The 16,548-nt window shown below is 46.4% G+C and overlaps 1 protein-coding gene across 4 annotated transcripts in view; it reads left to right on the top strand.

Annotated features, from left to right (window-relative positions):
* ZFYVE28 (zinc finger FYVE-type containing 28) overlaps positions 1–4,033 on the top strand; it is a 142,555-nt gene extending 138,522 nt beyond the window's left edge. For all 4 annotated transcript variants that reach the window (XM_040065119.2, XM_040065117.2, XM_040065116.2 and 1 more), the window contains 2 exons: positions 2,936–3,039; positions 3,873–4,033. In XM_040065119.2, coding sequence (XP_039921053.1) covers positions 2,936–3,039; positions 3,873–4,004 — 236 coding nt within the window. In that variant the 3' untranslated portion in view covers positions 4,005–4,033. The remainder of the gene's footprint in view (positions 1–2,935; positions 3,040–3,872) is intronic.
* The last annotated feature ends 12,515 nt before the right edge of the window (positions 4,034–16,548 follow it).

Here is a 16,548-nt window from a genome sequence, read left to right as displayed (position 1 = left end):
ATTACGTTTGTACGGCATTTTGAATGTTAAAAGCTGTTACATAACCGAGTGTTACTATTTGGGGGTGTGCTGCAGTGCAGCAGATCTGGGTGCCAGCAGCTGGGATGTTGGGAGGGCACTAAAGCCCAGAGGCCACGGGGCACAGGACTGCCGGTGAGTCTGGGGGGAAATGTGCCCTTTAGCCGCGCTGCCGACTCGTGATGACACCGCTGTGGAGGCAGACAGAGTCCCTCTGCTGTGGGAGAGCGTTCTGTGGAGAGGCTTGGACTGTTTCTGTACGTTGCCAGTAAGTTGTGAATTGATTTTTACAAAAACAAAGCGTTCAGATTACGTCGTCTGCCAGTCAAGTGTCTCTGTAACTGTGAATTACAGATTTTGTGATGATTATTAGTTTAAGGTCATTATTTATCAAAATTTCATGGGTGAGTTTGGGTTTTTTGTTTGTTTATTTGGTTTGGGGGTGGGTTTTTTGTTTGTTTTGTTGTTTTGGGTTTTTTTCAGTTACTTTTTCTACTTAGCGTGGAGGCAAATTCATGCAAGATCGAGTAAAAAATAACTTTTTCAGTATTGCACTTCAAGGACAACAACAGAAAAATAGGGGGGGAGGGAAAGAAAAAACACCTCTGTCTTCCCCCCCCCCAAAAAAAAAAAAAACCAAAAAACAAAACACAAAGCAAAGAGAAAAAGCCCCTCAAAGAAACCCAAACCAAAAATTAAACAGCTGATAAGAAAGCTTTCTGTTGATGAGTTCCAGAGACTTTGTGATGGGCTTGTGTTGGCTTATAGCAGAAGTGGCACATCACTTTGGGATGCTGCAGGGGGTGCAGAAAGGGCCTGTGCTGAATATTAAAATCAGTGACTATGTGAACCTGGTAGCCCACACTGCAATGCAGTTGGTAAAGCATCAGTATCAAATTGAGCATCTTACTGAGCCTGCTTCCACCAGATCTGCAGAGGGAGACCTGGTGGCACAGAGCTTGAATAACTTCCTAAATTTTGCTGTCTTCAAAATGAGTGAAAATCAATGGATAGTTAAATACCTGAAAACATAATCCATGTAGAGACAAGTTTTAAACAGGAAAATTATTATTGGTTCATATTTTTGCTTTTTCTTTTGGATATATGTGATAACCCAAGGGGCCTCCTGGATGGACAACATGGGGATGTTCCATCAGGCTCCATCAAACCATCCATCCGTGGTTTCAGATCAGAGAAAGTGGCAGAAAGTTCTCAAAGTCATTATAAACTGATTGTAGGAGTAAGTTTCACTGGGAAAGAGACATGTAATATCTAGGGAGATTGCAGAAAAGGAAAATAAGTGGAAAAAAAAAATCTCATGGCTCCACTGTTTTTAATGCTTGACTGAGGCTGGCAGTCCTACATCTCCCTGCTGCTGAAGAAAACCCTGCCTTTGAACTAGGAATTTGTAGCCTTTTGTCCCCACAGAACGTTTTCTGGTGAACTGTTCTCAGGGATGAGGTGAAGGTTTGTATGTGGAATCTCCTTTTTTTCCACCACCTCGGCCATTTCTGTGCACATCAACCTCTGGATTTGGTTACTGGTCCTGTAGGCATAACCTTTATCAGACTGATGTGCTCATTAAGTGAAGGATAGCTTCCTTAAGCTAGTTCAACCTCTAAAATAGTTTAGAGAAGCCCGTAAAACTGAGTCAAATTCTGAGTTCTTTGTTTTTTATTAATCTGCTTTTTGAGCAGTTTCTTACATGGAATGCTATATCCTTTGTACTTTTAATTCGACAAATGTTGCAATGTGACAAACACATGAAAACTGGTCCTAGTTATGTTGGAACAAAACAGTGGATTTTTCATTTAATTATCTTTCAGCCTTTAGCTATAGCCCTCTTAACCTCTGCATTAATTGCACCATATCTTTTGTTGTTTGATAGTAGGCTCCTTGAGGCAGGGATCTTGCTTGTCAGGTTTATAAATCAGCAATTGCATGGCTTGCAAACTGTAAATAATACTCAGAAAGAAGCTGCATGGAGGGAACTTGGATAAATAAACCCAGCAGTTAATGTTCACCGTGTCCATGGATTCCTTCTGGACAGAACTTGCTTTGCACTCATTCGGTTTTTATCAACTTAATTAAGCAGTCAGCTTCATCATTTCTACACTTGTAACTCCAGACTCTTTGAGGTCATGTCAGCCTGTCGTGAGCAGAAACAGCTCAACAGAAGGGAGCCTGATACCTTCCGCCTTGCCAAAACCAAATCATTTCCCTGCTTGTCTTTTATGGGAGGTTGGAGAGCTCACAGGAGACATAAACAATTGAAACATGCTGTTCGTGGTAATGGGCAAGTTCTCTCTCTGCTAAGCCTTGTACACTTGATTTTGTGGTTTTGTTGTAGTTACTAGTGACTTCCAGTAAGAGTCCTAGTAATTCAGCAGATGGTAATCAGGCTTGGGGTTTATTACCTGTATAGTTGCTTGCCTAATTGCAGAATAGCAGCTGGCCTTTCTGGAGAGAAGGCTGAAGAGGCTGGGAATGATCTCAGCTCTAAGATTATTTTGATGGTGGACGGCAGTGACAAAAACAGCTGTGATCCAGCTCTGCTTTAATAATCTCTTGTCTTCTTACTTTATTTTACCTATCTCCTTTTCCCTGCCACTTGCATTTGACTAAGATTTTATTTCGAGTCCAAAACTCTCATGGGCCATTTTAATGCCTGATGTGCTCTACCCAAAGGTGGGTGCCTGGCAGAGAAGAGGGGAGTTGAGCCCTCTGGGCATCCTGAACTCACTCAGCCACTGTTTGCAAAGCACCTGGAGAAATGCAGGTTATTTCTGTTACATTTTATTCTGCTGCTGCTCCTGTTAGATTTTATGCTCCCTACTTCCTTGAGGATCTGGTAATCACATGTTTGGTTTTACTCTCTTTTGATTTATGTTACCTCTTGTTGCTGTGTTCCTGACAGATCCTCCTGACTGGGTTCCAGATGAAGTCTGCAGCTATTGCACTGCATGCAAGGCTCCTTTCACAGTCATTCGCAGGAAGCACCACTGTCGGAGCTGTGGCAAGGTAATGACTCAGTCAGACTTGTGAGGAACTACCCACCAAAGAGAGCTGTGTACCACAGCAAAATGTGGGTGCTTAGCCAGGGTTCTCAGTTCACAGGTGCTTTTGTGTGCCTGGGCTGCCAACTCTCAGCTTACGTTCAAGGGTTGGGGATGGGGTTTGACTTTTATACAGCAATAAACTGTGTAAAGCTAAGGGCAGAATTCCCTGTTGAGATCCTAGAACACTCCCCACCCCATCACAGAGTCACTCTGGACTGCTGCTGTAAGCTCTAATGAGCCAGGGCAGCCTGCACTGCCAGGGGTGATGCACACACAGCTCAGCTGCAGGGACAGTGTGTCTCTTTGCTTTCTTTCTAAACCTTTGCAAGATCACTCTGGTGGGTAGGGCTGCTCTTGGCAAGTTTGTGGGAGTGGAAGAGGGAGTGAGGGAGAAAAAAGCAGTCATGTACCACGGGAAGCCAGAAATCTGCAATCCCATTTCACTTGCTGGCTGGTGTCCAAGTTAGAAAGGAAGAGGGTAGAGAAGCTGCTTTCATAACCATGTAGTGGACTTGCAGGAGTATGAAATTCGGAGATACTCACACATTCCCCATGTCTTTCTTTAAAACCAAAGAGAGATGTTTCTTTGCACCTCTGATGGAGCTGCCTTCCCCATGCCCTGCAGAGGTGGGCAGGCCAGCCTTGGCTACTGTCAGTGCTGGGGCCCTCCACTTGCTGTGCTGAGGGTGGTGCTGCTGCCAGCTCGTACAGCCTTCTCTCCTCTCCCTAGAAATCAATTTTGTCCCGTCCTGTTCTTCAGAGGAACTGAAGAGAAATTTCCCTCTTGTTTTTCAGATCTTCTGTTCCCGCTGTTCCTCCCACTCTGCTCCATTACCTCGTTATGGCCAGATGAAGCCTGTCCGTGTTTGCACTCACTGTTACATGTTCCATGTCACTCCTTTCTATAGTGACAGAGCTGGTATCTGACATATTAAACTACTGGTTTGTCTTCTGGAGTCTTACATGGACTGGTATATTTGACCTAAGCCAAGAATTAACTTGAAAGAGGGACCCAGTGAGGGCATGTAGGCTTTGACATCCATTATTATAAATTTTGTACAGTTTTTACTGCATTTTACTAAGCTGCTAAAGGGAATTATGAAGCGTCTGTAGCTCTAAAGCTACAGTACAGTCTTCCATAAATTTATAACATTAATGTTACGATGCCATATGCAGAACAAATGCACTGTGTGGAAGGAAATAGGGCTCAGAGAATTGAAGAGGCATTGCTGCTTATCTTACCTGCTAGGAACAGAGTAGCCAGTTAATTAGTCCATTCCCAGCAGATCAGTCCCAAAGCTCAGACACTCCTGTGCCCACTGGAATCCCAGCATGGCTGTGGGCATCAGCACTCTCCCACCTGCTGCCATTTAACTTCCCCATTTCTAGATTTTTGCTACCTGTGCTAGGACTGATGACAGCAAATCTGTTTCAAATCAGTATTCAATATTTTCAAAGGTATTTTTTTTCAGTGAATCCCATAGGAAGCACTAAAGGCTCTGAAACAGTATATTTCTGTTGCCTTTCATTTACCGAGCAGAGCAATAACTCCAAGTTGTCTTCTAAAATTTTTAACAACTTCCAATTCCATAGTTTGGCATTTTGGAAATATGCTAAATCTTGTTAATAAAAGTCTGACACAGAGGTTTGGTTTCTATATCAGCATTTAAAACTTAACAAACTTCAGAGGAAGTGGTTACCAAATAAGTTAATTCATATTAAAATAGATATTTTTGACAGTTTGGCAGCAAAGTTTAGTAGACAAGACAAATTATTCCACCCATACTGAGGCTTTTTAAAAGGCAAATATGTCATGAGATATCCAAAAGGTCTTACAGAATGATTAGCCAGAGAAGGGTACTTGTCCACATTTGGCAGAGTAACCATGTAAAATAGTGCGTACTGGTACTTCACTCATGCTAGCAATTCAGAAGACACTTGTATTTATTTGAAACACCAGGGAATAATTCTTATCTCCACTCAGAGAGGAAAGAAGTAAGACTCACGTGGATTCATGCTAGGATCTTGCACAAACTGTTTGCAGTGAGAGCTCCCTGAGCACTGAGGTTTCAAAGGCATTGGGACCTGCTTTGAGTTGGCCACATGAAAAGCAAGACAGCGTGTGCTGTGGTTACAGAGGAAACGAGATCAAGAGCTCTTTGCTGTGCCCCCTTTCCTGACTCGTGGTGTTACACACTGTGTTTCAAAGTGATAAATACAAAAATGGAGGAGGAAGTTGTTTGTGATATCACGCTCGAGAAAGATCGTCACTCAAAATGATAAGGCAAAACTGGCCAGTGTTAACTTTTTTTTTTTTAATTATTTTTGGGGGGACATTCCCTTTGCTCAGTGGTTTACTGTTCAGTGTTAATGAGCCATATAAGGGTGCTGCAGTTTGGCACTACTGTCATTTTGATTGAGATGAAACAGCTTCACCTAGTTTATGTGTAATGCACAAGCCTTATGATGCTGTTTGTAGACAATGTCAGCTCTGATGTGTTATCCTCACTTATTTATATTTTTTTTATTATTACTTCCCTGAAATCCTTCTCATGAAATCCTTGTGTTGGAGTGTCTGCATTCCCCAGTTTGGAAAGGCGTGGGGTTGGGTGATTGGTGGGAGATGGGTAATGTGGTGCAAGCAATGATACTTATTCAGGCTTAAATCTCAGGCTTCACATTGCAATGATTATTGCAGTTTTATTTTTAGGAAAAAAAGAACAGAAAAACACACAAGAAATTTAATGCTTCTTTTATAGGATAAAAAAAATTGCAACAAACTTCAATTGTGAAATAAATATGCACAAAAAGTTGCTTCTGTGGAAAAAAATCTTATTTAATGCACTGAATATTTATTTAAGCTTGTTTTTATTTTGTAAATGCTGTAATTCAGAATCATTTCCATAAATATGATATTTAAAGATCTCAGACACTATAGTTTCTTATGTAAATACAGACTCCTATTTCTCTTACTGAAAAGCACAATGACTATATCAATACTAATATACATTTGCCTCAAGGAAGACTTTCATCTTGTAATCTCTTCAGATAATTAAAGTGTCAGGACTTTTTACTTCCATGTGCTGGATTGCTCTTTCATTTTGGGGTCTGTTTACATGGAGTGACAGCTGCCATCCTGTCAAACAAACCGGCCTAAACTCTTTCTCACTTTGCAAATAACATGAAAGAAATTAGTTTAAGTTTTGAAATGGAATTCCCCCATCCAGTGAAGGGGTGGTAAATCAAAGCTGGAATACCAGCCTGTCACTTAGCATTGCCTCGTGCTATCTCTTGCCACCAGCCAAAAATCTCCCTTCCCAAAATATCTTGTGTCAATGGCCACTTCACACGTCAGGCGTGTTTGATGTGCCTGTGTCACATCTGAATAATCTTTCCTGTGGGGGATACAAATCTGCAATGAAAACAGCGCTCCTTGGATCTCCGTGCACGCTTCTCCTTGGGAACCATAAATGCCCAGTGCTGCTTTGTTCTGCCCTCTGTATGAGATACAGCTGTTTAAGGTTTTATGAGAATTAATTTTCATTTCCAGAGGACTTAATGCTGCATGGCTTTGGGATGCCATTTCACTGAACAGAAAACATGTTACAGCTCCATGACGTTGGGATCTTGGCTTCAGCGGTGCAACAATGGGGAAACTTTATGGGAAACCTGCACACAAATGTAAGCTTGCATTTGAATTAACATGCTTAATGTTTATGGGCAAATAATGCTGCCTTCAGGTGTGTATGAATAAGTGAATAGTAGAAATTTATCCTAAAGGGACTTGTTAATCAAAAAGGGGATTTCTCCAGAATACGTGTTCCACAGCAGTTTTCCTGTTGGGGCTATCACAATGGGAGTGAAGAGTATAATAAGGTAAGAGCAGCATTGGTGGAGGTGGCAGTAATTCACCTGGTGATGGACTCTGCTGTATGGCTGTTCCCTACTGAATCACGGCTCTTTCCAGGGGGGGAAAAAAATAAATACAGTAAACTCTGGAGTGATCCTTTCTAGGTCTGTACAAATTGTACAGTGTTTCCAGCTCTCTCTGGGTTTGTAAAAGCAGGTGGATATCGAGGCTTCTTCCTCTGCAGTGAAAGGCACTTCAGTAAAATAACTGCCCTGACCAGAACATTCAAACAGACTGAAAAGCTGTCACACAGCATCTCTCTGAGAGGGAACCTGGATGGAAGTGATGGGTGAGGAGTGACCTTTGTGTGCGTTGTCTGAGCTGAAAGGAAGGAGGAGGGAAACAGGCGGTGTGTGGTTGTGCCTGTACTCGGGTGGGGAGATGGGAGAGGTGGGCTGGGGGAGCAGGTGGCTGTAGGAAAGCCTCAATCACAGCCCCATCACAGTCCTGCCTGGAGCTGGAGGAAGCGGCTCTCAGTGCCTCGCTGAGCGCTCAGTTCATGCAAAGTCAAAGCTGCTGGGGCTGCACCCGCTGGTTTCCGTGGCAACCCCCGATAGCATCGCTCTGCCGGTGCCAGGACTGCAGCACTCTGTTCCTGCACAGGCAGGCATGGAGGCTCCTGCTTCCTGCTTCGTCAGAGGGATTGCCATGGCTCCAACGTCTTCATTTGTAACCAAGGTTTGTACTGCAGTCTGAACTATTTTCTAATGACAGCGTTTCACTGAATTATGCTTTATGTTACTTGTCTGGAAGAAATCATCTCTGTAGGCATCCTTTTGACTTCTTTTGGGGGATATTTAGCTGTTTTTCCTTTTCTTTCACCCTTTACCCCATCACTCAGCTTTCAGTTTCTGCTGTGTATAAACTAGACTTTTTGGACTCCATGGATATCTTACACATAGTGAAATATTAAGACAACTCAGGGAGCTTTTGTCTTTATTGCTTCCTGATCTTGCCCTTCAAGTTCCCAGGCTTGTTTCAAACCACTTGGTATTGTTGTACCTGCAGTAGCATCCTGCCCACAGGTCCTTGCTGGCTGCCTGAGGTGCTGTGGGTCTTGCACCAATGTGTTTAAAGTTCTGCAGTACTCCTTTACTTTGTGGTGGAGAAGGGATAGATCCTAATTCTCAGGTTTTAATAGCTGTTAGTAAATTATAGGTATTGCCATTTGGCTTTTTTTCCCTTTGCTCTTAAACCAAAAAATGGTAAAATAATAGGCCAGAAGGATGAAGAGGAGAAGACTTGTTAAAGCGGCTCTGGAAGTGTGAAGATGATGTTTTAATGAAGTAATTGGTCTCTTTGAAAACAAGCTGTAACTGCATGTGCTAGGAATGCTGGGGCTCATGTATAAAACAAACTGGGCAATTAGTCTTTCATGAACTCATTTCATTTCTTGTTTTCACTAAACATGAAGGCTCTGAAGTGTAAAGAACGATTTTCCCTCATGTTTCACTCAAAGGTATGAAGCTGATTTTTCTTCTCAGTTTTTCTCTGCAAACAGCCACCAGCTTGTTGGGGCTCTGACTGAACTTGTCTACAAAAGGAAAAATCCTGTGTCCAAAGCGGCCAACAGTGAGGCCTCTCACCCCTGAGGAGCAGTGAGAGGTGCCTGTGGGCACGAGCAAGTGCAAAGGTGCTGTTGCTCATGTCCAGCTGCTGGGTGATGTTCCCATCTGCTCTTTCTCAGGTGTAGAAATTGCTTCCTCCTGCTGCTGAGGACTCCAGGACGGTGTAGATAAATGTAGACGAGAGATCTCTGAAGTTAGGTTTTAGAAGATGACGTTTATTGTAAGGGATGTGGGGGCCTTGCTCTGAGCTGCCAGGCTGCAGCTCGTGGCAAGGCCTAGGAAGGTGGGGGAAGGGAGAAGTAGGGAGAGGAAATTCCAAGAGAGGAAAGTCCTCGGGGAAGGGTGCAAGCAAAGAGCCAAGAGCAAAGAGCCAAGAGAGCGAGCCACCTTCGCAGCCCCCTGATAAGGGGTCTCAAGGTGGGCTGGAACAGGACTTGAGCCAATGGGGTTACAGATACCTGATACTTCAGGGGAGGGTTACAGGTGTGGGATGAACCATTGAGGGGTGAGACAGAACATTCCATTTGACCTCTGGGTCTGGCTGCAGGTAACCTTCAGACGGTCACATAACTGTTTTCCCAGACATCCAGTATCTAATACATCTCAAACATCAAAACTTACTTTCAATTCTATCTCACCTACAGTTTCTCATTCTCAGAATATAGGCAATCATATTTATAGGGTTTTTTGGCTTCCTCCTCCCCAACAGTCAGGGGCATGAGGTGTCTGACCCAGCCCAGGATGTGAGGGACCACTGTGCCTGGGGATGGCAGAGTTTAAAGATATGATGTAAAACAGCAGCAAGGGAGGGTGTTTGAGGTGACTGCTTTCCACGTAATATTTCAGCAATGGCCAGCTTTCAGGTTTTTAGCTGGAATTCGGCTGTGGTTCCAATGGGCTTGTCAGTACAGTGGAAGATGATGATAAGAACTAGTCCTGAATGGCATTTGTACTGGTAACCTCTCTGATGATATCCTGCAAAACATGTTCAAAATACCTGTCTTTCATAAGAGGTGTATGTGAAAATGATGTGCAGGCACCTCAGCCTTTTTGGACAATTTGAAGGAAGTTGTCCCTCAGCGTCCCAGGGCTGGGCCAGTGGCTCTGCATGGATTGTCCCAGTTGGATCCTTGGTCATGAGCCGGCACCTGTCAGGTGTTTAAAGAGCAGTGAGATTATCCTGGCTTTATTACCATAGGACCTGTGCCATGCCATCTTCCTCTGTGTTTGGGGAGCCTCTCACATCAAATTTTGAGGCACTTGATAATTATTTTTTTCTGATCAAGATTATTTGTGATGGCTGCTTCACTAGCAGCTTTTCTGTTCATTATGCAGCAGTAAAGCCTGCTGGTTTGGGGTTGTTTTGGCTTCTTAAATTGATTTCACTTTCTTTGGCTTATCTGCAGAAAGCAGGAGATTAATAATTGAAGATATAAACAGAAAAATAATCACTTCAAGTTCATAAATATATTTAAAAGAAACTACTTCATGATGCTCTCAAACACAGGGAAATTATACAGTAAAATCTGAACCCCAAGTAGTCCAAAGGTCCTGGGTGTCGATCTCTGAACCATCTGCTTTTGTTTAGGAGGACTTGGAGCTGCTGGAAATCTATACATTTTGGGGACCAAAACTTACAATTTTGAGCCAGTGATTGTAACTTCTTTGTCAAGAAATAACTCTTCCTTAATTTAAAAAATAATGAAGGAAATTGCTATATTCCCATGAAAAGAAGCTCTGTTCAAAGAAGAAAATTCAGCTAATTTGGTCCAAATGTCTTGGAACAAAATATAAAGCTACCCAGTAATTAATTCAGTGACCTCTTTTATACCCTCTTGTGCCATGTCTTTTAGAGTTTCTTTCAGGACAGAACATCAGCCTTACTTGGAGAACAAAGCAGGAAAACCTTGCCCACCTGTACCCCTGACAGATGTTCCTCTCTGTCACCTTTGTTCCTCACATTCTGCTTTCTGCCCTTTCTCTTCCTTTTTTCCCTTTAAAGGAATGATATTGGAGTTAGGCTCTAAACTGAGTCTCGGGGAAATGTTTCCATATTTCTTTTCTGTAGGGAGTGTTTGAAATATGGCTGTGTCTAGTGTCTGTCTCAAAAAGGTGTTTTGTGAAAATCTGAGGATGCAGACTTGCATCCAGATGCTGCCTCCACACAACTTTTGATTTACACTGGAACAAGGACAAAGTAAAGCAGCAGTAAAGAATCTAAAATTCAGGCTGATGTAGAGTGTGAAAGCTTGAGGGTATCTTGAGTGCTTACTGAAAGTACCCAACACAAGTGCCAGCCTCTGCCACCGCCAGGCTTGAGGCCACAGGTGGAGCAGCCCTGAGCTGGGGACCTGGGACCTGTCCAGGCTGGAGGGAGAAGCCAAGGAGCTGACAGCTCAAGGGACACTGCCCAAAGGTGGTTTTTTTCACAGGCTGTTTTGCTAAAAGCAGCTCCCAAGAGAAATGCAAGGCTTTTGTCTCACCTATTGCATTGAGGGTATTTTCAATGAGCTTGGAGAAAAACCCATCGGGTGTGCTACTTCTCTCTTCCCACGCAGAGCTGAAGAAACACTGTTCCTTGGCAGGTAGAGGGGACAGAGAGGCTATTGTCTTTTTGCTTGTTGATTATATTTTTACATGTGTTTTCTGCTTGCTTGCTGCAGTAAGAAATGAAGAAAAAAAAGTATTCACTTCTTGAAAATCTCGAATTCCCATTCATGCAACAAATAATTCTCATAGTGTGTTCTAATTGCAGAGTGCAAATAACTGCCAATCATTAAATAATATTAGGATGTTTTTAAACAGAAAAATCATTAACCCCAAATCAAGTAATTATGAAAGCACTTCCTCTGAGAACAAACAGCTCAGAAGCCAGTGCCATGTGATAAAACCCTCTGCCCTGTGTGCTGCTCCTGGAGCCTTTCCAGTGCCTTCCCAAGGTTCAGATGTTGTCACAGCATCGGCTGCCAGAGGAAGTCTGTTCTTGCCAAATCTGATCTTCTTGGCCGCTCTGTGCTCTTGAGCTGCTGGTGTTCAGCTCTGTCAGCCTCTGCAGGGTTGCATTTATTTGTGATATTTATAAAACAGATTAAGCACCTGGCACAAAGGAGGATGGAACTGAATGGGGGAAGGCATTGTGCAAGCGTCCTGCTAAAAATGTTCCCGGTGTGTTTTGCTGTGAGGGAAAAGCCGTGGAAGTGACCAAGGGCTTGGAAATGTTCAGAGTTGCAATCCAACACTGGGTGCACAGGTCTGGGGAAGCTGGGCTCCTCCTGGCAGGGGTCTAATGGAAACCAGTGGCCAGAAGTTGAGCCAACTTGAACAAATGCAGGTGAGAAAGAAGAGGTTAAATCTCCTGTGCACAACCAGCTGTTGAACAGTGAGCTGATTGTTGTGGTGAACTCAATACCTATGAGTACAAATATTTTTAACAAACACAACATCAGGTGCTTCTTACAGGCAGTGGTGCAGCCACCCATGTTGGGACTGAGGCAGAAATAAACACTCAGTGGGGCTGTCCTGTCACAGAGGTCAGTTTATAAATTGGTCCGGGAAGTTACCAAGAGGAGGGATTTCTCTCTGGGCTGGTGTGCAGGAGGGATGCAGCTGCACAGGCAAAGCCATCCAGTGCTCTCCATCTTCTTGTTTCACCCAAGAGCTAATCCTGCACCAGGGCTGGAGTCACACTGGCACTGGGGTGTTACAAGCAGCAGGAAAAGCAAGGTAATAGATCAAACACAAGCAAGGAGGATGCAGGGAAGAACATGCTCCCATTTAGGAGCCCAGTGTCTAAAGGAGGTGAAGGAAAATCCCTGACCACAGAAATCTCCCTATGTGCAATTCCTAATCAGCTACAGGAATCACTCCCCAGTTTGCCAAGAACAATTCTCCCGTCCTTGTGAGCTGGCTGTGATTTCCTGCAGCGCTCATTTATCCTGGTGTAATGTTGAACACATTGCTCCTGCACAGGCCAGGCTGGGCTCTGGGTACCATCAATGTGCCACGTGTGGGAGCTGAGCATGTATAGAATCACTGCCTCCACACACCCTGCCTGCAGCTAGAGAAGAAATGATCCTTCTGCTTTGTTTTCCTTCACAAATGCTGGACACAGAGCAGCCGGTTTGCCCGAGGAACCAGGCCTGGAACCACAGTGGTCAACCCTGCACAGATTTTGCAGTGAGGTGCAATAGAAGATGGAAGTAAACTTACTTTTTTACACAACAGAGATTTATTTATATCCTCACCCAGCTGTGAAGGACTGGAGGGGGGAGCCATGTCTTTCCTCTGCCTGAGCATGAGAAGTGGCTTCTGCTCCCCCACCACTTCTGCTGAGCCCCTGTCCCAGTCTATCCCTTCAGACATGCTCAGGATGAGCAGGGGGCTGTTGTGAGCACTTGTTTGGGCCTGCCCACAGCAGAGATGTTGCAACACTGTGCAGCAGTAGAGTCTGTAGGATTTTGTATAGTAACTCCTTCCTCAATTGAACCTTGTACAATGCACTGCTCCTGATCTTTCCCTGCAAACCAGGGTACCAGCACTGGTTACTGTGCCTTCGCACTGCTGTATGTATGTCATCTCCATCCTACAGAAGAACTTATTAAAATACTCGGGAACACAAGATCGACTCATCCTGTCCTGCTATCTCAAGCATCCATGAATAATCCCTTTCATAAATCACTTGTATCTCATCACAGAGGTAAGTGCAGTTCTTTTTACTGTACTCAGACCTTAATCTTCTCACTAGACCAAGGGTTTTAGAGATGCTGAAGTCTCCAGACTCTGATATTTTAGTGGTCCTTTGAAGCTTAACCTTGGATCTCAGAGTCAGTTGTCCCTGTTCCTCCTGCATGCCAGGGGACCTTTTGCTCCCTGCCTGTCACCCGGAGCCTTATTTAGAGATGTGTCTGGTGGGAAGAAGAGAGCTTGTAGGAAATATCTGTGCTGCTGTAAATAATGGTGGTGTGCCATGTAAACTGAGGATGGCTCTGTGCCTGGGGTGGCTGTGGGCTTCAGCTTGAAAATCACAGCTTCTCCTGATCCTCTGAAAGTGATCAGTATCCCGTAGCTTCCCTTTGGTAGTCTGCTCTTGTTCAGAATCGGTCTCTGGCCTTCATTCTACTTGTTAAAACTTGCTGATGCAACAAGAACAGCTGACTTAAGGTGGACCTTAAAAGGCTAATCTCTGCTCTCAGCTCCATCACTCCCATCACTTGGGTCTACAGCTCCATCTCAGCAGGTGTTTATAACAGCGTGGGGCAGCTCAGCCCATGAGGGTGCTGTGTGCAGGCTCACTGGTGTGTGTCAGCACACCTGCAATAGTGTGGGGTATCTAAAATCTGCTTCCAGGGACTGTCTGGGGAGCAGTCACTGTGCCAGGCTGGGGGGTGTGGGTCATGTCTGCAGTCTGGAGCACAGCGTTTGTATCTTGGTATCGGTCTCCCCTTTTGGTAAATGCAGCAGAGATTGATGGGTTTGTTTTGCTTAGGTGGTAATGAAGCAGTTAATTGCACTCGGTAATGGCTGTCTCTGCCCAGCTGCTCAGGGAAATGTCTTAGAGGCTTGCCCCACAGATCCTGGGTTGTGTAAGCACGTCCAAGCCATCACCCAAATCCCTGGCAGCTCAGCTTTCCCGGCTCTCTTGTTGATGGTTTTCCTCTTTCCAAACACATGTTTTATCTCCTTGTTTCCCCGGCCCTCTGTGCTAAATGTTGCGTGCAGCGGTTGGCAGCAGAGCGGTGCCAGCGCGGGCTCCTCCCGGCGCAGCACGGCGCTCGGGTGTCGCCGCACCTGCGGGAGCAGGAGGCGGTGCTGCTGCCCAGCCAGCGCATCCCTGCCGTGCTGGGACATCCCCACCGCGGCTCCTCGCTGTCCCCGGCTGTTCCGGCAGTGCGGAGGCTCTGCTCTGCCGTGACCGATCTGCACAAGCCCTCCCAAGTCTGCCACGTGCTGGAACGTTTCCCTTCCTTCCCGCCTTCACCGACAGTCGCCTGTCCCCTGCTCTGATGGAGCGTGAACTGCGGCTCCTCCATTGCATCCATCAACTACGAGGTTGGGTTATTTTTCTTCACTGGGACTTTCAAGTATTTTTAAGGCCCGTCCTAGCATCCTAAAGTCACCTTCCACCAAAACAAACATATTTAAAACGCAACAAAACTGTTCTTTCCAGTTCTTCTTGCCAGATCACAATTTTTCCACCTTTAAGGTCCCAGCCGCGCGGGACGGGGAGCAGGCAGCGCTTTCACAAGCCAGGCTGCTCTACCTGCTGTCACAGCACCGGGCTCTGGCTGTGCCGAGTCATTAGACTTTGAGATCAAGTGCTTGAGCTGCCTGGAAGCCGATTGTGTTTGGGGGGGTGAGTACCGACTCCTTCCATCCTCTGCTCTGCTGTCACGCAGGAGCGTTAAAGCTAACGTGGAGCACAATTTTTGGGTCGAATGTAAGCGGTTCAAGTGCTGAAAGCTTTCCCACCTGGCACAGTGGCAGGGCTCACGCTGTCCCCAGCGGGTGCTGGCAGCTGGCACCCGGTGTTGGGGTCTGGCACCAGCGCCTCGGAGCCTCCGATCCCCCGGGATAGCACCGAGGGAGATCCCAGCGCTCCTGCCTCAAGCGAGAAATTAGATTTAACGCTCCATGAGCCCATAGGAGACCACGATCTGCAGCGTGAAGCCGCCGAACCTCGCGGGGAGCGAGCAGCTTTCCCGAGGTTGGGGCATGAGCAGCAATTCGTGTTTTCATGGCCAAAGCCCTCTGGACAGAAGGCAGCGGCGCTTGTCCCCGGCGTCAGGCACGGCTCCCGCAGCGGGTGGTGTGTCCCCGGAGCGGATGGTTTGGTTATTCCCCGGAGCGGGTGCTTTGGTTATTCCCCGGAGCGGGTGCTTTGGTTATTCCCCGGGCGGGTGTTTTGGTTATTCCCAGGAGCAGATGGTTTGCTTTGGTTATTCCCGGAGCGGGTGCTTTGGTTATTCCCCGGAGCAGAGGGTTTGCTTTGGTTATTCCCCGGAGCGGATGCTTTGGTTATTCCCCGGAGCGGGTGCTTTGGTTATTCCCCGGAGCGGGTGCTTTGGTTATTCCCCGGAGCGGGTGCTTTGGTTATTCCCCGGAGCGGATGGTTTGCTTTGGTTATTCCCGGAGCGGCGCTCTGGCTTGTCCCCGCCGCAGCGCGGGCCGGGCCTGCGGGCCGGGGCGGCGGGCGCGGCGCAGTCTCGGTGTGACCCCGTGCGGCCGCCGGGCGCAGTGCGGGCCGGGCAGCGGGGCCTGCGGGGCCGGGGGCGGCCGGGGGGCACGGTCCAGATACGCTGCAGCCCCATTAATCGCCAGCCCCGCTTAAAAAACACCTAAACCCAACAGAAACAAACAAACAAAACCCCAGCTGGTGCAGCGCCGGGATGCCAGTGCTGATAGAGCTCATCCCTCGCCTGGGTCCCCTCAAAGCCCCTCAGCCCGGGCGCTCACCACCGGCTGGAGCTCCAGTGCTGTTTGCTATTTAAGATGGAAATGCCAGGCCTCCAGATCCCCTTGGAATTGCACCTGGATATGAGAGGCCGTCTTAGTCGAGGTTGTTCAGGCATGACTGTGCCCAAAGCAGCTGCTCCTCAGTTTCTTTTGAGCCCGGAGTGTGGCTGCCTCATCCCTTTGCTGGCTCTCTAAGGGTGAGGGCAGAAGCTTTGCAGTTCACAGTCTCACAGATGACAGCTGTGCCCACCTCGGCTGATGCGGGTCTTCAGGGGATCTGAAGAATCCACTCAGCCACTGGAAAGACCAGAGCGGCTTGTGAACATTTGCAGCAGCACATCCAAGGCAGCTTTTGGAAGCTTGTGGAGCAGGACAGCCTGGGCTGGTGTTGCTCCTGTGGTGCTGTGACAGCTGAGAACAGAAACCAGCTCCAAAAGATTTGCAGTTTAGTCCTCTGATTTAGAGTCTGGAGAGTGCAAGAGTGTGTCTGCTGTGCTGTCCTTGCCAAGGCTCTGTTTAATGTCCTGTCCTGGGGTGGGAA

This window comes from Hirundo rustica, chromosome 5 (assembly GCF_015227805.2).
Source record: "Hirundo rustica isolate bHirRus1 chromosome 5, bHirRus1.pri.v3, whole genome shotgun sequence".
Taxonomy (NCBI): Eukaryota; Metazoa; Chordata; class Aves; order Passeriformes; family Hirundinidae; genus Hirundo; species Hirundo rustica.
This window is presented reverse-complemented; position numbering and strand designations above follow the sequence as displayed.